Source organism: Choristoneura fumiferana, chromosome 12 (assembly GCF_025370935.1).
Source record: "Choristoneura fumiferana chromosome 12, NRCan_CFum_1, whole genome shotgun sequence".
NCBI classification, from domain to species: domain Eukaryota; kingdom Metazoa; phylum Arthropoda; class Insecta; order Lepidoptera; family Tortricidae; genus Choristoneura; species Choristoneura fumiferana.
This window is the reverse complement of record NC_133483.1, coordinates 12,543,849-12,569,168: the sequence shown is the minus strand read 5'-3', so window position 1 is coordinate 12,569,168 and position 25,320 is coordinate 12,543,849. Positions and strand designations below refer to the sequence as shown.

General features: G+C 37.5%; 1 protein-coding gene across 3 annotated transcripts; it reads left to right on the top strand.

Annotated features, from left to right (window-relative positions):
• The first annotated feature begins 258 nt into the window (after positions 1-258).
• LOC141433361 (uncharacterized) lies at positions 259-25,276 on the top strand. 3 transcript variants are annotated; one of them, XM_074095359.1, is made up of 15 exons: positions 259-380; positions 599-1,003; positions 3,005-3,102; positions 3,877-3,965; positions 4,479-4,631; positions 11,346-11,482; positions 14,089-14,214; positions 18,538-18,629; positions 18,709-18,802; positions 19,122-19,278; positions 20,064-20,235; positions 20,660-20,876; positions 21,141-21,233; positions 21,325-21,472; positions 21,576-25,276. In XM_074095359.1, exons 2-15 carry the CDS (start codon positions 812-814, stop codon positions 24,611-24,613), a joined length of 4,806 nt encoding a protein of 1,601 aa, XP_073951460.1. In that variant the 5' UTR covers positions 259-380; positions 599-811; the 3' UTR covers positions 24,614-25,276. The 3 variants fall into 3 exon arrangements, with proteins under 3 accessions (XP_073951460.1, XP_073951462.1, XP_073951463.1); XM_074095361.1 differs by lacking the exon at positions 599-1,003 and having other exon boundaries at positions 259-555; XM_074095362.1 differs by lacking the exons at positions 259-380; positions 599-1,003; positions 3,005-3,102; positions 3,877-3,965; positions 4,479-4,631 and adding an exon at positions 6,234-7,228.
• The last annotated feature ends 44 nt before the right edge of the window (positions 25,277-25,320 follow it).

Here is a 25,320-nt window from a genome sequence, read left to right as displayed (position 1 = left end):
ACAAATAGAGACGGCGTCACATGTAACCGTCAGTTAACACTAATCAATGGATGGTGAAACAGCCCCTTAAAGTTAAAATAAAATTTGACGTAACTTAGATATAACTTAGTCTCTCAGCATTATATATATAAATATTATTTCACAGCACGGTGCCCTTTAACTCATTGGGCATGCATTCAGTTGAATATATTAGTCCTTATCAGCGGTATCAGGACGCCAGCTCCAAGCGAGTGGGTGCGTATCGCCTCCCGCGCCGCGGCACAGTTGTCACCTATCGATCCTGTGCACATCACTATTAATTAAAATTCACAATTCATTTAATTTAAAATAAAATACCCGTTAATAAAAAAAGTGGACCAATTTCTAGTGAAACCATCTATGTAGATATAATGAATATCACTCTGAATTAAATAACTGCTATCGGTATTGCTAAAATTATCTCGACGTCTCGGCTACATTACTTCAATGGCCGTGGTCACGAATAGACAAGACTCAGTAAGTAGACCACGGCCGCTACAATGCAGTCCAAACGCCGACGAAGTTTTAGCAGAAAAGGTAGTCGTGATTAAATTTCTAAAATTATTTATTAATTATATAGTGAGAATCGCGAAAGTTTTTAAAATATTGTTTCAATGTATGATAAAGAACCTCAATCGTGGGCAACTGATTATACAGTTACAGAAACTCTAATTACTGCGCTCCATTGACATTGACAATGTTTTGAGTGAGTTTTGAGTCAACACAATGTCAACATAATCAAAACCAAAGCAACGTTATACAATTTTTATATTTAGTGGTTTACATAATCAAGATGAAGACAATTAGTGTACAGCAACCGATAAATTTAAAAGTAGTGCCCCTGGAACTGGACTTTACGACGCTAGTTTCAGAATCACCGAGACAAGAGAAGAAAGTTAAAGAAATTAAGATTCCTAAGATAAATTTTGGTAGGAGAGCTTCTGTGGTGCCGGCACCTCCTCCCATCAGAAATTATTCCAATCAGGTAATACTGAACAGAATGTTCTATTTTATTTCTGAAGTACCTAATTGCGCTATTGTTATACATAATATTCACTTATTATACAAGTGGGTTGAACTTGGACATCTTATAGCGTGATATCGGTAGCTAAAAACAAAAACTTATGACAATTTTCAGTTGTGACATGAAAATTAATCATTAAATTATATGAGTAAATTTTGGTAAGACGACGAAACTGTTCCTTGTTCGTCATTTTGTATGATTCATCTAACAGTTAACGTGGTTGAATTTTTGAACACTCTTATACACTCGACAATTTTTGATTTTCAATACTAAAAATTAGTCACTTTTATTTTATCTTACTTTTGTTAATAATTTTAAATTATTGACAAAAGTATTTTGGTAAAACATATATAAAAATAAATAAATATCATGGGACACTTGACACCAATTGACCTAGTCCCAAACTAAGCAAAGCTTGTACTATGGATACTAGGCAACGGATAAACAATACATACTAAAATACATATTAAACACCCAAGACCCGAGAACAAACATTCGTATTATTCATACAAATATCTGCCCTGGCCTGATAGATACATACATATGACTAATTATTGCATTTGACATTGAATGAAATATAATAATATATCTATAATATCACTTCACTTTATTATTACTTCGTCTATTCGCTGTTTGAAATTGTATTGTATCTATACCTACGTTTGTCCAATCTCTCAGTGTTGTTAAAAATAATTATGTATTACTTATCTTAAAATGTGACATCTTCATAGAATATTTATCAGTCTTTTGTGAAATGTTATTCTGAATTTAATTTTGAATTGTATATGCATGATTTAGGCTAAGTTTTATTTTCATTGTACACAATTTTGCATGATACTTGTATCTGTTGAAAGCAAATAAAGAAACTGAACTGAACTGATCGACTATGTACGAATAGAGGTATGTAATCAAATAACTGCAATTAAGGTAGGTATAACATTCCAGTAGATAGGTATATAGAGAAAATTTGGACAATGTCCAAATGAGGGCTAGACGCCCCTCAGAGTTTAGGACTCGATGGCGACACAGTCCGACTTCGAGGTCATCCTTTGTTCAAGACTGAAATAAAATGATTCTTTGCTGCCTATTTTAGAAGTAACTTTGTCCGTCTGAAGTTTATTTCTGTTGTTTATTTTTAGATGTAAAAATTTCCACATTAGTACATAAAACAGTTTAAACTTAAATAAGTATATCGACGAAACTAACTCGATATGTTGAACACTGCGGGAGATTACTTTTATTTATCGCAGAGTATGAAATAGTTAGTACAGTCACCAGCATTAATATCTGCCACAGCGGAGCGTGCAAAAATATCTGACACGTCCTTCCGGCCCTAGAAATAGAGTCGTATCAGATATTTATGCACGCTTGTTGTGTTAGATATTGGTGCTGGTGACTGTACAAGCTTTTATTTTAAATTGCTTTAAGTACCTACTCTTCGTATCGTTGTCCCTTATGGGAAAGGAACATTATACTATTTCTTTTACACAAATTAGTAAAAATCAAAACGTTTTGCAAAATACATAGGTCCACATTTTTGTTCCTAAATTATAGGTAACGAAAGTAGGACTTAGGTATTATAATATTAAAAAAAATCAAAGTAACTACAGTACTATAATTCCGTGATGGGTGTTTCACCATACCCCAACCTAAGCAATTGTCATTTACATTTTTACCTACTGCGAAATTTGTCAATGTGTTACTCGAATCAATAATTTTCCATTAAATTCATTTTTATTTATTTATAAAAAAAGATTCTCTTGTGGACTTACAGTAGGTAGAGACCGAAACATCCACAAGCGAGTAAACTTATATCTACAAAAATACAAATAAACAATAACAATAAAATAATAAAAAAACTTACACTAGTCTTACGACTATTTAAAAAGCGGCTGAATTTGCATACGAGAGTTGGCCAGATATTAAGTATCTACCTAAATCCTAAAAATTGTTTATACACAGAAGCGAGACGTAAAGGAATTAGTACAAGAGTTGTTAGACGATCTCTACGCAGACCAGCGTGACTGGAGCTCCACTAGTGGCGTCGAGTACAGCCATGGGTAAGGCTTATCAGTTCACATTTTATCACAAAGCACTAGTTATATAATTATCTAGTTCAATTTATGATTATTTACTTCATAATTGAGCTAAGTAAATAGATAACCGCTCATATATGCAACTATAAAATGAAAGCGTTAACGGACGTATAATAAAACATAAATAAATATCATGGGCCACGACTCTTAGCTTAGTCCCAACATTTAACGCCAAATATTCGTATTTTTCATACAAACATCTGCCCTGACTCGGGATTGAACCCGGAACCTTAAGCTTCGTAATCAAGTTCTCTGACCAGTAGGCTACACAGTCGTCAAAATGAGTTATATTCAGCGCCTCGGCGGTCTCCTCGAACATTTTAACAAACGTAACGTATCCATATAATCGTTTATGTCCAATATATTTACTCGTACGAGATTATCTGCTATAAAAATAGTATTCAATCTGAAACCCATTTGAACCGTCATTTGAGCGATAAAAAGCTTATTTCCCGATGGACGTATACCGCGATGAAAAGGGATCTTCCCCCTGTATGTTTACCTATCCGTCGGGTCGGTACAAACGTGACTTATGAAGGTATTAAGCCCATATCAATTCTGTGCTACGAAGGCAATACAGGTGAATGCCTGAAATGCCTCGGATATTAATAAAATGGTGGTAATGACTTGTCAAGGTGACACCTGCGTCTACCTCCTGTAATCGGCAGTGGTGCAACATAACAGCCGCAACTAAGGGGAATAAATAAATGTAATGTGACTAGTTTCTTTTTGTTTTAGATCAATATCAGCAGCGTCTCTAGTGTCATCGCAGTCGCTTTGTAATGATCAGAATGATGCGATCGAGCGCAGTTTCTTGGAAGGCTTAGGTATTTCATGTTCTTTTACTATAGTTAGGAAAAAAGCTGGCCTAATGCGAATCGGACTTATGCCCCGAGAGTTTAGTACCCAACAATAGAGCATTTTCAAAATGTGAATTGGTGTTTTCTTTGTACCCACTCTACTTTAAAAACAAGGTTTTTTTGCACCCGACACAATAAAATGATAGAATTCTCATTAGGATTGTTAACCTAGGCTCATTTTGCGGTCCGTCTGTCTGTTTGGCTGGCTGTTTCGGATTGCTTCTCTATCTATCACCAGCATGTTCTGGGGAACGGGTAAAGGAGAATATTCGAAAGTCACTGCGGTGTTTTAATTACGAGTAAGTCACCTGCATTAAGACAAAGTGGAGCGTGCAAAAATGTCTGACACTTCCTATTGGCCCTAGAAATAGAATCGTCCTTATCAGATATTTATGCAAGTTGTTGTGTTAGATATTAGTGCTGGAGGTACATCGTAACCTTAAAAAGTTTTTAATCCTTTTTAAAACGGTTTTTTTAAAGATGTATTCGACCTCCGGAAGCAAGCGATCGAGTGGGAAATCAGGCTGCGAGTGGCGGGCGAGCGGCTGGCGCGATGCGTCCGGGCGCGGGACCGCATGCGGCGCCAGCAGAAGAGGCTTTGTGCGGCCTTCACTGTGCTGCTACGACACATCAGTAATTGTTAACTCTTGTTTGCCTTGCATTATATATTGTCCCCTTATCATAAAAATTGACCACCATGACTGGAAAAAGCTTGTGGAAAACGCACTGATTGGCACAAACGTGTATTTGAGGGTCGCAACAACTGTGATGAAGCCTGGTTAAAGACACTTGCGGAAAAGAAAGAAAGAAAGAAAAAGTTTATTCGGTAAACTTGTAGGTAGCATACATCAGGTACATATAACTTAACAATTAATTAAGGTCAACTTAAAGCTAGCCGAAAGGGCTGGCAGCTCAGCAATGCTGAGGTACGGAACCACAGCGCTGATTTTCAGCTGCAGCCAAATAAAGAGGAAAAAAAAGAGAAAAAAAAGAGACAGAAACGACATCAAGGGGGTTCTGTACCCTCCGCAAACTTTATATTGTCAGGCCTGTGGACGAATATATCGCTCTCACATCGGTCAAATCAGCCACGAATACATCCACGTCTGTATTGTGTACAGGCAACACTCCGAAATTCGTCTGAAACAAGCACTTGAAATGTGAACTTTGCAAATGAACAATAAGTATTCTCGACCTGGTCCATCCACCGGTATCTAGGCGGTCCGTCTGGGCGTCTTCCACCTGGCCATCAATATACCCCCGCGTCATAGCTCGATCCTCATCCTCATCCATATAATGTAGCTCAGCTCCAGCAGCCGAAGTGGCGAGACTTGGCCCAGTGCGGAGCTGAGTGGCGTTCATTGGTATCGGAGGCCAAAGACTAATTCGGATCTTTGAGCCATCGTAGTAGGTAAATTATAAGTAGGTAGTATTGTTTATTACCGACGGGACGCCACAATAAACGACCACTTGTCACTTGCATTCACCGGTTGCCCGTAATTCTCGCGATAACTTCGTTTCACCAGATGTATTTTAACAAGCTCTTATTTATCTTCACGGACACATTGTAAGTATGTTTATTTAGTTCAAATCTTGCAAGTCAAATTTAACCCACTTTTAGTGGTCTTATTTGGTATGCATATGGTAGGTAGGTTGGACGTTGATGACAATGCAAGTACAGTCAGTAAAAATGCTTGAAATCAAAATGTATGTATTTGGCTAATTCTTTAACTTCATTTTTGGGTTCCGGAGCCAAAATGGCAAAAACGGAACCCTTATAGTTTCGCCATGTCTGTCTGTCTGTCTGTCTGTCTGTCTGTCTGTCTGTCTGTCTGTCTGTCCGTCCGCGGCTTTGCTCAGGAATTGTCAATGCTAGAAAGCTGTAATTTTGCACGGATATATATGTAAACTATGCCGACAAAATGGTACAATAAAAAATTCAAAAAAAACATATTTTTAGTGTACCTCCCATAGACGTAAAGTGGGGGTGATTTTTATTTCTCATACAAACCTATAGTGTGGGGTATCGTTTAATAAGTTTTTTAAAACCATTAGGGGTTTGCTAAGACGATTTTTCGATTCAGTGATTTTTTTGCGAAATATTCAACTTTTAAGTGCAAATTTTCATTAAAATCGAGCGTCCCGAAAATACGAAATCCCGAAATCCTTAGAAAAATATTAAGTACTTAATTTTTTCGTTATGGCTACGGAACCCTATTTTGGGCGTGTCCGACACGCTCTTGGCCGGTTTTACGTTTAGCTTACGTACATCTTGGAAGTCTAATTTGAGCCACTTCTAGTGGCCAGCTTGTTTTGAAATATAGATTTGACAACTACTTGCGTTGCAGTGAACAAAACGTACAATCTGGAAAAACACACAAAAGTTGACTGGCAGAGATCCCTTCAAGGATAAGTTCGCTTTGTACTAACCACTATTTTTGTAACCTTTTTGTATTTCCTTTTTGTACAATAAAGAGTATAAGTATAATAAATAAACAAACAAACAAAAGCTAATACCAGTATTTTTTAGGTTAGAATTATCGCCTGTAGCAGCTATAGCTTAGATAGATCAGCGTCTTATAAATAGAGTAACAGTTACCACTACGAATTCATTCATTAGGGCTTAAAATAGCATTACGCACTTCAAAGGAGACTAGGATCGGCTCTTCACGCCTCTCATCCAACACTGACGTACACAGGCAGAATCGCGAAATCGATACACAACACACACAAACATGCTGCTTGCTATCCTCACGGCGCATGCTCGACCCAGGTACCACGAAACGCTCAGCAAGCATCCTTGTCACGCAGGAAGGCCTGAGAAGTGCATTCGTATCCTGTGATTCAATCGTTCCGTGCGATATTATGGTACGGGGTGAGCGGTGCTGTCGCTTTATTTCGCGACTTTCCCAGTAAACATCGCATCAGCTGGTCGAATACGCAGTCTCAAATGCTTTCGAGATATGGCTGATAATTATTCACAATTTCGGACTCTGGCACTTTGTGTATCGAGTATCGGGTTCGGGGATAGTGTGTTGTCGGCGAGCACGAGGATGGACTGCGACCGCTCCGCAGCGACATTGCATCGAGTCGGCTTTGGCCGTTGACTTGGTGCTTTGTGAGTTGTCAGAGTATGCGGTGTATTGTCCAATGAGTGCCTCGTGTAACACAGATGAGTGCCATCCTAAACTCCCTCCGGAACTTGGCTGGCTCGTCGAGGGCCGGCACAGGTGAGCTGAAACAAATTTAATTACGAGAAAATCCCTTACCCTTTGAAGCCATTCAAGTTTTTTATTTGATGCCTGGTCACGTAATTTGTCTTTAGATACTCTTATAAATATACCTATTTATTAATTGACGATATTTACTCGTATTGTACTCTATACTTTAAATATTCATAGAAGATTTTGTTTAACAAAGCAAATAAAATAAGAAAAAAATGTTATACTGTGAGGCATAATTTTTTTAACTGATATTGAAAAGTGAAGATGTTTTAAATTTAACTGTTTAATTTTTAAATATGAACTTAACCAACGCTTCAAAAATATGTCCCACAGGTTCATATTCCGACGTATTAAGACCGTAGTAATATATTTGAGGGTTCAAATTTGGTTCGAATAGACACATATTTTGACACTTGACTGTATGTATGATTGTGGATAACTTCACTGGGTGTGAACAGGCCTCTAAAGTTGGTCTTCTCCGATCAACGAGTACTAATCGTTGATCGGAGTTGGTCTTACGTGAATTCATTTAAATCTGATCAGCAAAAAAAATGTCTTAATTATTTTAAAAATTCTTCTGTTTTATATAAAAAGTATTAAATATTTTTCGCTTTTGTATAATCTAACATGTAGATAATAATATATTTTATATTTATAACGAACTCACGTTGGTTCTAAATTCAGTTCTCATTACAATTTTAAAACATTGTGATTGTGAGGATATTTATAAAAATTTACAATGTCCTACGAAACATGAACAAAAAATACAAAATAATTTAAACTCGTGTTCTTTTCAAAGTCGTTGTTACGAAGTTGGTCTATAAAACTGATATTATTTATATCACTCTTAAACCAAGGTGAAAAGATCTAATTTAACTGATATATTTCATTTCTTGCAATATAACAATCGACAATTTAAAAAAATATCAAAATTCAAATACTTTCAAGAAAATCTCAGAGGACCTACTACGAAACTCGAAAATCGAAGTTCATATCGCACCGTTACTTTCACTCGCGTAAGCGTCACTTTCACTCAATGACATAAGCGTCAGCAGGACGGCAACGCAACATACGAAGTTCGAGTTTTGCACTTCGTGGTATAGAGCCAGTTCTGTCATGTCCTTCCGTCAGTATGTCATGGCCACTGTACTCGTACTCTGGGGTTGTGTACTGTTTCCACAATTGTGTGCTGATTTATTTCTTCACGACGACCAGCGTTTTTATGGCTCCCAGAGTTCGCGGAATTATAGGCAAAGTTGAGTACGTATTTTTTAAAACATTCTTTAGTAAGATATAGCTTGTTATGAATAAGTTAGGTACCAAAAACTTAATTAAACTTAACTTAATTAAATTAAACTTAACTCATTTATCTATTTTTTATTTATCAACAAAAAGGTTATTGACACCAATGCGCTGTAAATTTAAAACGCACAACCTGTAAGAGCTGGAAACTAGCTAGGATAGCTACTGAGCATAAACGCATAAACTAATAGTTTCTATAAATTTACTTCAAATGCCGACTTTTAAAAGTAAATAATGTCAATAATGAGGATAACGATCAAACACCGAACAACTGAATTAGAAATAGAAGTGAAAGAATAAACATTGATTAATGAAGTAGAACTTATGAAAAAACCATATATCTACACACATATCATAAACCCTCGATAATACGTTTAAAAACCTAAAATTATGATTAGCACAAAAATAAACTGTGTGTTAGAACAAATTTCTTGAATATTCAATATTCTTGTCTGAAAAATTGGATATCAATTCCAATATCAGTCGAGATGGTGTTGGTGTGTTTTATTCGAAATGAAATGTCGATTGCGATTAATTTTGACAAATCTAGTACGTTTCTTGATATCGAACAATATGAGAGTTGGGGCTCCGAATTTTAACAAAAACCGTTGCCTGGTATGCATCTGAAATTTTTTCATTTACCGCCATTTTTATTAAAGTCCAGTTTGTCTTGTTACAAAGATTAGCTTGTTTGTTTGAAGATAAAGCAGTGTATGTAGCTGTACCTACATAATTACGTATTAATAAAATTGTGTAATGTTATTAATATTATGAAATTCGCCTGTTATGTTGGTATGTTTTATAAACTCACACTCGTATTTTAATGCTTCTTATTTTGTAACAGTCACATAAACTAGATACTATAACTAAACTATCTTTGAAAAGCTTAACATGACAATTAGAGATAAACAATTGTCTTTCCCAATCCGCACTGGGCCCGCGTGGGAACTATGGCCCAAGCCCTCTTGTTCTGAGAGGAGGCCTGTGCCCAGCAGTAGGACGTATATAGGCTGGGATGATGAATTGTCTTTGTCGTCACGTTTAGCAGACGTCAAAATTACACTCTTTTAGTCGATGTCCCGGCTTCCACTTAAGCCTCAGAAGAGCTAGTAAGAGTACCTACTAGATCACGGGCCTCGTTATTTGACCATTTCTAAGATCCCTTACATTCAAATTTCCCTTGAAATGCAGGTATAAAAGTACAAAATCTATACATATAAAATGATTTGTCCTGAATGACTGACGGATCAACGCACAGCCTAAACCGCTGATCGTAGAGACCTGAAACATGGAGGGTGTGTTCTTTGTATGACGTAGGCATCCGATAAGAAAGGATTTTCCGAAATTCTACTCCTAAGGGGGTGAAAAAGGGGGGCGAAGTTTGTACGGGACAGCGTGATACCTTGGTCCAATCTACTTCAAATCTAGCATAAACATTCTTTAACAGAATTGATGGAAGACGTGTTTGGTATTTTATTGAAATTCAACCCCTGAAGGAGTTAAAAAGGGTTAGAAAGTTATTTTGGGGTTGATTTGCTCTTTATATCAATACTAGTGCTTTTTATTTAAATTACATTTTATTTTGACATAAGTAATATGTCAAAAATAGTTTGAACTCACATAAAAGCTTTGTGCAATGCAAATAAAAGTCTCGAAAGCCACCTTACTATATTAGTACCGCATTTGAAGGTTTCTAAGCTTTAGAGAGGTCATAATTATACACTTTTAGGATACAGCCTCATAAGGACGTAGAGTTCGAAATCTAAACTAATAAAACTAGGGACTGGAGATTCTAAAATTCCACATTCCATTCCAAAGTTAGCCTTGGGGGAGGCCTATGTCAGCTAGCAGTGGACGTCTTTTGGCTGACATGATGACGATGATTCCAAAGTTGGTACGAATATGATTACAAAATTTGCACCATCTGTCTCAATCTAAAATAACGTCTGCCAGTTTTTGTATTTCCATATTATCCTCCGAAAAATCAATCAAAACACGGAAAAAAGGATCGCAGAAAGTAAATGTATGTTACTCCAAATTTAACGCGAGCGAAGCCGCGGGAAAAAGCTAGTGTATGTAGGTATAAAATGTGACGTATTATCCTCGCTACTGGTTTTTTACCAACTACAAACAGTTACAAGTACGATTATCTCCACTTTGACACTCGGCAATTTTACGATGATCGAAATCAAGTTTGGTCATGGCCGCGACAACGTCTTTAATCCGGCTTTGTATATTAATTAGACAAGGTAAAAAGCTTTATAGTAAAAAACAAAACAAATACACATTTGACATAATTTGTTTGTAATTTACCTTTACGATTGAAAACCGAGACATTACGAGTGTCACATACATATTTAGTAGGTATCTGTAAAATCGTCAAGCGAGAACAGCGATTTGAACAGGCTCAGACTGTGAGCCTTAAACCCGCTTCGTACGATTCAATTCTGAGGAACCCAAAATCCACATCTCCCGTATCGCTTACAGTGACTGCCCCATCCAAAATCTCGCCAGGAGCCTCCTAGAGGCTCTCGGCACGAGTCTTGGCTGGTAAAGGCTGCAGGAGTGCTAACCATCCACATTCTCCATTTATTCAGTTACTTTCCTCTCTTTTGATTTGCACCCGAAAAACCGACACAAAGCGGAACGACAGCGAAGCGAAGTGAGGGAAGACGAGAGGACACGAGCGCACCGTCCTCACCTCACACTCGCGTTCCCTCGTGTAACCTTGTGGAGAGTCTGGATGGGGCATAAGGTTTGAAGAGGGTCTATGGTTTGGAGATCAGCTTTCGTAGGCCCTGATGATTCTGTTGGTCGGTAGCGGGCGACGCCGGCGCGCGGTTCGGCGTGGCTCCGGCGGGCGAGGGCGCGGGCGAAGGCGGCTACGCGGAGTGGCTTCACGCTATGCGGCTCGTAGCCCGACTGCCCGCCGGCGTGCCACATCATTTTCGCAAAAAGGTATGGAATACACATAGGGTAAATCGTCGATTACTGACCACCTTTCAATAACTGGCCACCTTATACTAAAACTGAATTCTATTTATATGTGACCACAATTAGGTTACGTTTCCACCAAATATGTGCGAGGATGTGTTGCGAGGAATGTGTTTTTCATGAACCAATAGAAACGGTTCATTTACCTCGCCTCGCTCCGCTCGCCAGTTTCCACCAGAGATGTGCTGTGCGAGGATAGGTAAATGAAGCGTTTCTATTGGTTCATGAAAAGCACATTCCTCGCACATCTGTGGTGGAAACGCAGCCTTAAGCTGGGATTATTGTGAATTAACAAAAAGTAAATTAATCGTCTCTACTTTAAAAAAAGCTCGTACCTAAAAATCGATAATTTTTGTGGGTGAACTTGTTGAATATTATTTCCAGGGTCCATTTTGTTGACGTATTGATTTGAGCTACGATTATAGGTCCTCGTACAGCACATCTCTGGTAGAAACAGCTGAGCGGAGCGAAGCGAGGTACATGAAGCGTTTCTATTGATTCATGAAAAACACATTCCTCGCAACTCATCCTTTCATATCTCTGGTGAAAACGGAGCCTTAATTTTAGTATAAATAAGGTGGCAAGTTATTGAAGGGTGGTCAGTAAATACCTTATACTAAAAATTAACTCTGTTTTTAGGTGACTAGAATTAATTTTTAGTCTAAGGTGGCCAATTTATTTATTTTTTGTCCGACACGCTCTTGGCCGGTTTTTAATATTTAGAGCGATACATATTGCTCCATATTTATTTACAGTAGGTAAATGAATTTGTCGTTAAAGACTCAGATATAAATTGTACATTCAGTCAGATTGCGCCTACGTAATGGCGTGGATTACGTTATCTGAGTTTTATATTGGATTTACAAGGGATTTACAGATCGCAAACTTTGTGCACCAACGCCGCGAACGTCAGGCCTTTGATCTTTTTTCTGAATGGTTTACGAGGAGATACCCAAAACAAAAGCCAAGTTTCAAATTCTCAGACTTGCTTTATTTATTCAAAGTCTAAGTGCTTTTCTTGGAAACAGTTTATCAAAATGCCTACATTATACTGATTTACGAATCTTTTTTGAACAGAATGATGAATAAAAGGAAAAGGTGGACAGAGACATCACGGACAGAGATATTTTGAAATAATTCCCATCCGCATTGCCGATCCCTTACTTCAAATAGCGAATCTACTGTGTTAAGAATGAAGTTGTGTTAAATACTTGTGATGTATTTAGATTTAATAATACTTATTGTAAATCTGTATAAAAAATATTATATAAACCTCGTTGAGTTTCTTGCCGGATTCTTCCCAACAGAGGTTTTTCCGAACCGGTGGTAGTTTTTTTTTTGACGTTAATAAGTGCTTGTTATAGCCTAAATTGAATAAAGATATTTTGACATTGAGTTTGAGGTCAATAAGTGGGTAGAAACGTGATTAATCAATATTTTCTTTTGCTGTTGACGTTTGACATTAATCCGAATTCTATTGTAGTATTTCTATACACAAATAATTAAATTACTTTCAAAGCTTTGAGATCAAAGTCAAAGTTAATAAAGGTCGCCGAATAGAACTTTTTCCTGGTGTAATATGAATATTTTTGGTTAATGAAAAAAGTATGAATACTTTTTACTGCAGAGGTCTTTGCGTAACGTAATTCGAAATAGGTTGTTTATTTAAGGATAGTGATATGCGTGGGCTTGTTTCCTTAAGTAGGCCAAGCAATAAGTATGATTTCGCTAGATTCTACTTCATAAATCCATACTAATATTATAAATGCGAAAGTTTGTGTGTTTGTGTGTTTGTCCGTCTTTCACGTTGAAACGGAGCGACGGATCGACGTGATTTTGGCATAGATAGTTTACGGGCCCAGAGAGTGACATAGGCTACTTTTTGTCCCGCCCGGAAAAAATGCACAGTTCCCGAGGGAACAGCACGCAATAACCGAATTCCACGCGGGCGAAGCCGCGGGCAAAAGCTAGTAATAAATGCTTTACGGAAAAAGTTTTTATCTGGGAATAATATAATAGTAGTAGTAATAATAATAATTTCAGCAAAAACAAGCGACTACCTAAGTTTTCTGAAGGTTTGTATCGTAAAGCATTTAATGATAGAGTCAAAAAATCATTTACTTAATTAGTTTACAAAATAATTCGCTAAATCACTAAGACGGGCGCTGCAATCTTAATTTGCCAAGGTCAAGCAGAACCCTAAAACTGGGTACGCAGTTATTATGACTTTATGATCGGTATTTATTTAATTTTTTTAGTCCTGTGACTTATTAATTATTATTTTTTTGAATAATAATATAAGTAACTAAATTGGCTTTGCTCAATGAAGAGAGAATAAAGGACAGACTAATACCGAGAAAACTAGTGCAAGTACGATGCGATGACCAATCACTAATGTTTTACAGAATTAAATAGCTCCATCTGTATTAGGTTTTCTTGAAGTGCCGGCTTTAGGTATTTTTAGAGTGACCGTGGTCACCTGTGGAAGTTTTAAAAAACTATGATTCTTTAATGTTGTTTGATTGGTGTTGTAATTGTTAAAAAAGTTCTAATCAAAAACTTAATTACAGCTATGGATAACTCTGGCGGACCGGCACCTAAGCGCTCGCGGCATCGACTGGCCGGTGGCAGAGGGCGCCTGCTTTCGCGGCACGGCGCAGCCCGACGACACGGAGCTAGGGGCACAGATTATAAAGGTAACCAAACCACATCTACATATGTATTAGTGAGCTACAATTTCAGTTAACCATCAGCTGAGGGCTGAGACATGTCAAGAACTGGTCACTTTTAAATTTAAAAAAAATAGTAATATTAGAACAGTGAAAAGTTTTGTGAGTGTGATTTTTACTCTATCATTCTAAAACGGCTGGACCAATTTGAATTATACTCGGGGTTAACGCATAAGTATTTTTTTTTATTCTGATATTCCCAAGTGTTGGCGATGTACAGTCAGCAGCAGAAGTAGATGAGCAGTTGTGGTCCTCAAAATGATCTAAACAAAACAGTGTCTTATTACCTTGGCAGTAGAGTCGTGCGTGTGTAGATCATTTTGTGTACCATAGCCGCTCATCCACTTCTGCTGCTGACGTATGCAAAATCTCGAATCTCTGTTCAAGCTAAAGACGTGAAAATTTGCGGGTGTGTTCTTCATACAATATAAAAATGAAACATAGAAATTAAAACTACGATGTCATTTTTGGGGATTCCCATCGGAATTGAATAAAATCTCAGAATTTCAACTCAACTATCAGACTAGCAGGTTTGAACTACGACTTTCTGCTTATAATTTTTATCAAAAGTTTTTCTTTTATGGCGACGGGTTACAGAGATCATTAATATAGTACATAATTAAATTAAATAATAAATCTGTGTTATGTAGGTATGACTAAGAATACAAGTAAGAAAATTTTGTGTCCAAGCAGTGTGTACTCTTCCATATCATTCGTGTTGATAAAGTATTAAAGAATGCTAATTTTATATTCTTTGACGTAAAGGATTACGGCTAGCGTCGACCCCAAGTCGTTTTGATGCAAATCATCAATGAGAGTAAAACAGACGAACTCACTCAGTAAAACATAAGCACTAGTAATAAAATGTTTTACTATCTTTACTCAAACTCAAACTTAACACGGATAGATGGACGGACGGACGGTTTCTTTATCAACTTGACACGGAAATATTTTATATCATAAGTAGGTGCGCATTCCCCTTAACAATTTACACAAACCCATGTACAATCTTCGAGTACAAACGAAGGTAAGGTACATAATACTCGTAGTATTGGATCAAGTTTAGAACACTTCTAAGTTAAGCTATGCAATGCTAAGTGTACCTATGCTTCTTTTTAAAAAACTGACATGCTTTCATTGTCAAGATTTAAACTGAAGTGAGGACCGAATTTTAAATAATTTACGCCCGTGAAAATACAATTTATGCAAAAATCAAAAATCCATATTAAATTTGAAAAATGGATGGTGTTTTACTTAAGCAAATTACCGCTCTGCTGGCTATTTTATACCAAAACAGACTACTTACTGTAACATTCTCATAGTTTTTCAACAGATTTGCTTGATTATGAGCACCTGCTAAAAGACTGCGTGCTCTGAAGAAAAAGTGACGCCTACAATATTTCTCTCAGTAGTAATTTACTTTGTAATTCTGATAGGTAAGCGAAAAAAAATGTTGCTCGAACTAGGTAGAGAATAACGAACACACACCGACACCACTGTGGCACCAAATTAAGTTCACCAAACGCCGCCAGTAAATAGAGCGATAAAAACTGTCGTAAAATCGTTTATTTGTTAAGGCGCGCTTATAGAAGAATTTTCGGTATTTGAGGGGGTGAAGCAGACGACGCGGTGGAGGCGAATGCGGGGCGTCCAGCGCAACGCCTCGCGCGTCTGTCACGCAGCCCGTTGACGGCCTTATTCTGTTCGTATCCGTATTCTGGTTAATGTGAGTTCCGGATTTTTCGTTAAAATTATAATTACACAATTTTCGGTTTAATTAAGAAATTCTTCGTTTAATGTAAATAGTCTTGGTAATAAAGAAATAATTTATCCCTCTTCATGCCACAGTTTAATTTGTAATGTAGGTAATGGATAGACATTAAGACTGAATAGGTAGACAGACGAAATAAAAATACATAGGTAAATCAATACAAATAAAAAAAAAAAAAACAATATCTGAAAATCTAGATTACAAGCTAGGCAAATCTATACATATAATAAAACAGTAAAGAAATAGTTGTCTGTTCACTTTTAACAAATCAAATCAAATCGTTTATTCAGTAAATAGGCCGCAATGGGCACTTTTACACGTCATTTTTTAAACTACCAGCGCTTTCGGAAAGACCATCATTGCCAGGAAAAATGCGCAGCAAGAAACTTGGCAGAGAGTCACTTTTTCAAAATGTAATACTTTAAAACTACAGTATACACCCCCTTACCCAAACCATACAGTCAAAAAAATGAATGTAGGAACCATGTTCTTAGTACCCATAACACAAGCTTTGCTAAGCTTACTTTGGGACTAGGTCAATAGGTGTGAAATTTCCCGTGATATTTATTTTATTTTATTTATTTTATGTTCTAAGAAACATGTGCGAGCTGTAGCCAAAGATAAAAAATATGTCTTAGCGCACAGAACAACTTTGACAGATATAAAGATTATGAGTATGCGTAAAGTAGTTATTGCATCAATACAAAAATACAAGTCAGAACACCAGAAACCAGAAGCAATAAGAGGTTGCATGAAAAAACATTTTTTGCAACTCACACGTAGCTGTTTTCCACGACTTGGCCTCACTAATTCGCGGAGGAGCAAGACAGATATTCCATTTTTTTTTTTTTTTTCAATAAGAGGTTTTAGAAACGAAGTTAAGAACTCCGAAGTTCAGAACTACATCAGAACTGCGTAAGAACTGCACTCCGATTGCCTAAAATGGCAGTCCTCTGACAGTCGGGTGCAGTGCTGATGCAGTTGCACTAACTGCGCAATAACTCCCATTTTGCAGCCGGATTCCAGTTGGAGTGCATGTTTTTGACAATAATTTACTAGTGCAACCAAATGCGACCATCTTATTTTATTAAAATAATTTATGTAAAATAACTGGGCTGAATGCAAGATATTAACCTTTGCCTGCAATCAAATGAGAAAATTGAAACTGTTGTGTCACTATCAGAAATGTCAGTGAATCTGACAAAGGGATCAAGCAAGGCTACTACGACACTTGAAACTCGAAGTTCGTGTCGTGCGGTCCCTCTGACACTTATACTATTTAATACGAGAGCGAGAGAGACGGTACGATACGACCTTCGAGTTTCGTAGTAGCCGCAAGGTTCGCCGAGTGTTCGCCGTGAGTAGTATAGGTTATACAACGTGCCTACAATTTGTACCTATGGCAGTCGCGGTAGAATCTGGACGAAGCCGTCCGCATCCGTGAGCGCCAACCAGCTTGCGGTCGTAGTACGAATGTGAATTCCGCTCAGCAGGGCTACTACGAAACTCGAAGTTCGTGGGTTGCGGTCCCTCTGATACTTATACTATTTACAGTGCAAGCTCAGGGGCCCTCGAAATTCTGCTTTATAGCTGATGATAAAGTTGCTTAGAAAGTATTTGTATATATAATGATTTTACTTCAAAAAACCTTACCAGTTTTGATAGCAGTGGGCCCCATTTTTTTATTTGTCCCAGGGCCCTAGGTTACCTAGCTACGCCACTGACTATTTAGTACGACAGCGAGAGGGACCGCACGACACGAACTTCGAGTTTGGAGTTTCGTAGTAGCCCTGCTGACTCGGCCCGACTCCGGCCGGTCGATTAGTGTGTGGTAGGTACTTACCGTTTAGGTACTCTAATGCTTCTCATATGTGCTCTGAGTTCACTTATGCGTTTCCTCTTTCGCTTAACTTTTTTAATACTGCGATTACCCATATTATTTGCTCTCAAAAGTAGTACTAGCGCGTTAAAATGTGCACAGGTCCGTCGTCGACTACGTACACGCGTGTACTGGCGACTGGGCAATACTTCGCCGCCGCCGCGCGCTAGAACCGTTTTATTTTGCCAAAGACGAAATAAATTGGTATGATTGATGTACACAACCTATTGAAAATCTATGAAGCATAAATCTAAATATACTAAAAAACTATTTAATAAAGCAAATTTTGTGTTGATATTCATAATATTTTTCATAATATTTGGTTTACCGTGTAAATGAAGGCTCTTTTTCAAAAAAATAATCTATCGAGGTTTTTGTCAGCAATCGTGTTTTTGATGAAGTCAAAAACTAGCTAATAGACTGAAAATACACATATAAAAAATTGCAGTTGTAAGTATTGTGTAAGTATATTTTAAATATTTTCTAAAATTGTAGTTTTCACTACGTACAGCGCCTTAAGGCATGACAGTTTGCTCGGAAAGTGCACTAGAACGTTTACGGCTCATCAATATATTTAAATACAGCCTTAACTTTGTTTGCTAAGGGAGGGGAATAAAATAAAGTTCCATTTGCTTTATAGGATTTACATCGGACGGGGTGCTCTCTTTTCTGCGGCACCGAAGGCCGAGAGAATCAAGCCATGTTACGTCGAGTTCTTTTGGCTTACGCCAGGTACCTTCATTATTATTTTTACAACATTTCTCGTTGTTGCCTGGTATCTACATTATTATTGTGATTTGATTGTTTTCAGATGGAACAAAGACGTTGGTTACTGCCAAGGTTTCAATATGTTAGCTGCAATAATTTTGGAAGTAATGGACAAATCAGAATCCGACTCTCTAAAGGTAAGCAATGCTTTTTACCCGACTGCTCGAAGGAGGGTTATTATATTGTGTGTATTATATGGTGCCTTAAAACATTATAATCAGTCTTTCAGTTAGATCATCGAAGAATTATGAGACACGTATTTGTCAATTAAACAAAAATTATGAAGATATAGCCCGTTTAAGTTCACGTGGCGTCACACTGTGCGACAGCTTTTACCACGGCGTGACGTCACGCCCCCCCCCTCTCCAGCTTTGACGCGCTTCATCTTTGTATTTTTGATTAAGAAAAGTAATTCCTATGACAAAAAATCCTTTTACTGTCTCATATCTTCGCTAGGTGATGATATACCTGGTAGAAGCGGTTCTACCGGAAGGCTATTTTGCCGATGACCTTCGAGGTCTGTCAGCGGACATGGCCGCCTTCCGAGACCTGCTGAGACTGCGTTTGCCTCGGTTAGCTAACCACATGGACCACTTGCAAAGGATATCAGACGGTCAGTACAATGTATAAGTAGCATGAAACATGACAACAAATCGTACCTTTCATTATTAATCCAAGTGGAAAACTAAGAACTTCTTCTTCTTCTGTATTGCTTTAACCCTTTAGTTAAACTGAATTGTATGAGTCAGATAATATTTGTTCCATTTTTTTAACCTTATTTTGCCTTTTAATATATTTTACTACTTGTTATACTTTGTTACTAATTTGTAATTCAAGGTCAAACTTATAAATCAAGCACTATCAAATGGCGACTTTAAATGATAAAAAAAGGAAGAAGTTCTAAATATACTTCTGATGTAAAAGTAATATATTTGCCGATATTTTTTCTGGGAAATAACCATTCGATGATCACAGGATTCGATGTATTTTATCACATTTCATGTCGGTTATTATAATCTATCTTGAGAAATAATAAGTTTTTGTTAAAAAATACATTTTTAATACAAGATTTTATTGCTAACTGTACTTTTTGTTGACTGTACTTGCATTGTCATTTTAACTGCATATCCGTAGCAAATTTCAAGTCGGCACTATTGAGGAGTTCCCTCCTACGGATACGATCCTGGCAAGACCACCAAGATATCACTACCAGATTAATTGTATTGTCACCAAATTTACATAAGTAGGTATGTCAAACTTCAAGTCAACTGGACCGCAGGAAGTTGGTTAAATTTAGCTTCCAAGATTTGGCCCAAATAAATAAATAAACAGGGCAAGCTAAAGAATAGCTTGTAATAATGTCGTTGTCATTATCTATTTAATCACATTGTTTCCTAGGTGGAGGCGTAGAACCTCCGTTGCCTGATGTGTTCACGATGCAGTGGTTCCTCACTCTTTATGCGACTTGGGTCCCGCGGGAATCTCTTCTCAGAATATGGGACCTCATTTTGCTTGACGGAAATGAAGTTCTGCTGTTAACTGCACTCGCTATTTGGGATATGCTTCAAGAGTAAGTATGGCTTCATTAAGTCAGATCTTAACGAAAAAACATGCGGTTAACGTTCATTGTGATTAATTCAAAATACAGTAGGTACAACAAACATTTTGAGATTTAGGGGCTGTTTCACCATCCATTGATTAGTGTTAAGTGACGGTTAAATGTGATGCCGTCTCTATTTGTTTTGTTCGAATAGACGGAGACGGCATCACATTTAACCGTCAGTTAACACTAATCAATGGATGGTGAAACAGCCCCTTAGCGTCTAATAGTCTGGTCTGATGCTCCGATATGATGACGAAGACATGGAATTATGAGATGGCAGCTTAAAGTCCTATCAAACAAATTTTTTTTCATGCGCATTGACAGCACTCATGCCTTTTCGAAGTCTTTGAAGATTTTATGTATTTGTTATTGTGGTATACGTTTTTTCTAGCCGCATCCTATCGGCTCGATCGGCCGATGAGTTTTACAGCTGCATGGGCGGTGGAGTTGGTGCTGTATGGGCGGCTGGGGAGTCTCTGGTGGCAAGAGTAGTGGCCTTTGGGTCAGTACCCGAGTTACCCCGATTGCGTAGCTTGCACAGATACAGAGTGACCCCGCCAGCGCCGCCCATTACTGCTCCTGTTTGCCAGCCACCACTACATTCTGCGGTAGGTCTAATATTCATTCCATGATTAAGTGAATTTGAGTTTTTGATTATTAATTAATAGTTTTATTGAGTTTAAATATCGTCAGATAAAACAAATGAAGTTTAAACTATTCCCTGTAAAACAACAAGTAGTAAAATACACTGCATAGTTGATAAATGGACTATCGCCGACAATACATGTAACGTACTTATACAAACACTGTTTTACAAAATGAACTTGGCACAATTGTTTAGGGGGTGTCAATTTAGCTTTTTGTTTTTGTAGATGCAATCGATGACAAAGAAAGGATTACGCCTATTTTACTCTGAAGATGAAGGTGATTCGAGCGATGACGGGAATAAAATGGCATTAGCTACGGTAAACATAAAATATATATTAGCGACAGCTGTAACATAACATAAATATCACTAACAAATACGAAATAGCAACGGACATTATCGGTTTTCAGGTTATTCCGAGACGTGAAGATCGTGTAGGAGCCGGTGACAGATTGTCCTTAGATATTGGTGCGCTTAAGCGGCAATACGCAAGACTTCGGGAGCGCCAGAGACAAGCGCATGTTATCCTAGCAGCTGCTTGTGCCAGACACGCTGCAGGTATATTACAAAACACGTTATAAATAAAAAATAATTAAATTTGAGTAATGATTTCAGTTGCTTTGAATATCTATGTCATTCATCATTTATCATTTAATTACAGTTGGCGTACCTACTTCACCCACTTCACTCACAGTTAACAATCTGCTACTTGGTAAAAGTGCTATTGTCAGCTCCCGTGGACGAAGACTTGGTCCGCCGCCAGGTGCAGTGCCACCTTCTCGCCAATCTACTGCAGCTAGGGAAAAGCCTACATCTCCGCGAGCTCACTCAAACGAAACCATGAGTTGGAATGAGGAAAAAAGTCGTATGACACTAAGCAGGCGCAACTCTGTCAAATGGAAAGATATTAAAAAAGATAAACCCATAGAAAAAAATAGAAAAGCATCTATTGATTTAGATGAAGTAGGCGACGGAATAATTGTTTCTGAGCGAGAAGCAGATGAGATGATTGCTTCGTTGCGATCACGAAGCTCCAGTGAGAGTTCTACATATTCTTCACATTCAGCATCCAGTACTGATACTAGCCTGTGTGATGAAAACGAGCGTGGAAGTGACTCTGAGCCTGAAATACCAACTGACAATAAGGGAAAAGGTAAAACCAGTACAAAGGAGTCAAAACATTCATCTACGTCTCTTATAAGCGCCACAAATTTATCTCATTCATCCATTATAAAAGAAAGTAAAATTTCACCGTGTTCCTTTCCAAAAGAAACTAAATATCCATGTTCACCTAAAATAAGAGAATCAAATATTTCTCCTATTACGCTAAAAAAAGATTCTCCCCTTAACCTTTCTGAAATTTCACCTTTCACTAACACTACAAGTTATCTTAATTCACCTATACTAAAAGACACCAAAATAAGTCCCGTTGCAAAAGACACTACGTATTTTCACTCACCCGTTATTAGGGAATCTAAAATAACATTATGTACAGAACAAGATCAAATGGCGCCGGCCGATGTTACGGTCAAAAATATATCCGATTATTTAGATTCAGCAGCTGGGGAACCACTTAGAAATTATATAGATGGGTTTGAAAGTAAATTAAAAGACAATATGCTTACTTGTACTGAAATAGACACTTATAAGCCAATAAGTCCCTTTAAAAGTAAATCTCCATACTCAGATGTAGGTTCTGAGAAGGGAGAAGTCCTGATGAGACTAAAGTCTGAAGAATATTCGAGAAGTTCTGAGTCAGTTCGTTCTGCAAAACCACCAAAAAATCTTACCGACCTTAGTCCCATTGACTTGTCACCATGTAATTTTGCCCTCGGTTATAAGTCTCCCTATAATTATGATTTTGAATCTAATTTTAAGCGCCCTACTACTCCTAAATTAGATGTAAGTACTAGGCCACCAGATATTATTGATAGTTTGACGATGTATCCAAATTTTGTGCCTGATATAGATTTATCGGAAAAACATGTATCAGACATCGATAGCCCACAGAGAAGTCCCGGTGCAGAGAGCATAGTTATTAGTGAAGATGAGCCTCCTATACCGCTAAGAATTGATAAGTATTTTGAACATAGTCCAGAATTTTTTGGAGCTCGTGTTACAGATCCCAACAATTCTGAAATACCCAATCGGAGAGCGGCTAAGAGACTGTTACGAATCCCAAAAAAACCTGACTCCTTGACATTACAGAGCAGCCACAATGACAAAATTGAAAAAAGTGAGGCGGAAAGAGCATCATCGCTGCCACAAAGTCATAGTTTTTCAAAGCAGATTACCTTGAGTCCCGAAATAGACAAACAGCACACATTTGATCGCATCGAAAGGTTATATGAAGAACGAAGTGAGCCGCAAACAACGAAACCTGACTCGTTAGAGAAATCACCTGAGAGTAAAATATTTTCTCCCAAAGGTTACGTTATTCGATCCGGTCGCAAAAACAGCGAAAGAGCTCTACAAATTATTCAAGAAAATTCTAAAATATTAAGCAGAATTCTAACAAAACAAAATGTTCTTACCGCAGCTAACAATACTCAAGAAACTAAGAGCTTTGAAAACATGATAGATGCAGTCAAACCTTCAACTAGTGGGTCTATTTATGAAAAGCCAGACGAAGCAAAGTTTACTGATTGCTCATTTCTTAAGGAGTCAACATCTGATTCATTAATAATTCATAGAAAAAAGACTACCAGCAATTATGCAAACGACAAAAACCATTTTGTAAGAATCAGACCAATCTCAATAGACGATCCTTTTTCACTCGAGATACGTGACGGAATTTCACGTAATCCAGAATTTGCAATGAAATATATTAAATCTCCCAGCAGCGAATGTTTAGGTAACAAAACTGATTTATACGGTTGGGAGAACAAAGGTTTTTTTGCAAAATGCGACTCAAAAAATCTTTTAAGTAAATCAGACAAATACGAATTTGCGTACACAAGTAATGCAAATATCAAGATAACTCCAGATTCAATAGTTCAGAAGGATGTTTCGAATAATGATCCAAAACCGACGTCGATTTCTGAATGGGCCAGAAACTCAGCACCTGGCGAATCAAAAGCCTCCGTGACGCTGCCGTCATCATCAGAACAGAAAGATACTTCGACGTATGAACGTCGATTTACATCTGAAGACTACAATTATCCGCTTTCAAGCAAATACAACGACTTTGTTTTATCTAAAGCTAGTGATATTTGCAGCAAAACGGTGGGCCAAGGGCCGAAAATTTGCGATAGTTTATTAAAGACTGACAACAGCCAAGTTAGTGAGTTTGCTCATATAGTTACTTCCTCTATTAGCTTCACCTATGAGCCATCAGCGGAGGATGATTCCCCTACCGGAGGAAAGAGTAATTCGAGCGATACTTTGTGTCAAATAACCTCCCTGGATCAAGTGTCTACTCCAATATCACCGAAAATCTTTCCAACTAGAGAGACTCCTTCGTTACCAAAGGAGTATTTAGAAAAGAGTGATAAATTGAGATTGGAATCTGATGACACTTGTAGTGCAATAACATCTCTCTACGAGACAGACACTCTGTCTTCGTTGTCTTATCCTCGCAGCCCTTCGACCGGCTCCTACCACCCGTTTCCTACGCGTCCAGCGATGCGTATGCCTAAAGAGCTCGGAGTCAGACTAGGAATGTATCCTAAAGACACCGTTAATTCACCCCCAAAGTAAGTACACTACCAAATTTAACGTAACACTATAAACTGTAAAATTACATTAATTGATAAGTCGTTTCGTTTCAACTTTATTTTGTAGGTACTGACATTTGAGATCAATGTTGTGTTTTGAATGATTTTCTGATCTTTGAATGGTCCGTTTTAGATTACCTATGTACAATTTAATTGTTTCTACTAAATAAATTGAGAACCTAAATTTCCTCATTGCTTTTATATTTCTTGTTTTAAAATTTACAAATAACTAACTAGTAACGAATAATTTCTGAATAAAATTGCATTAAGTACCTAATTAAGAGATGGTTTGAGCGTTACAGTCTTTCGTGTAATATTTCAAATTAGTTCCCACGAGCTGGCACGTAGGTAGAACCCAGCTCCTCTAGTCTGTTGTTATGCCAGGAACTGATTATTTGCCGGTAATAATAAGAGCACTTTAATCTTTACTAGTAAAATTAAACAAGAATGGCTTCGCTTGTGTGAAAAAGCGTAAAAAATCTGTCTAAAACATAGATTAGAACAATAAGCCGTTCACGTATTTATTGAGCTAGAAACAAACAAACACGTTGCCTTGAATCTATTTTAAAGTATGAGTACTTATAATAATCCTTTGCAATATTAAAATGTATATTAATAATATAGATAGATTACATGTTTGAAGTCAATGGAATTTATAGCAATGAAATACATAAAATTGTTTATACCGCG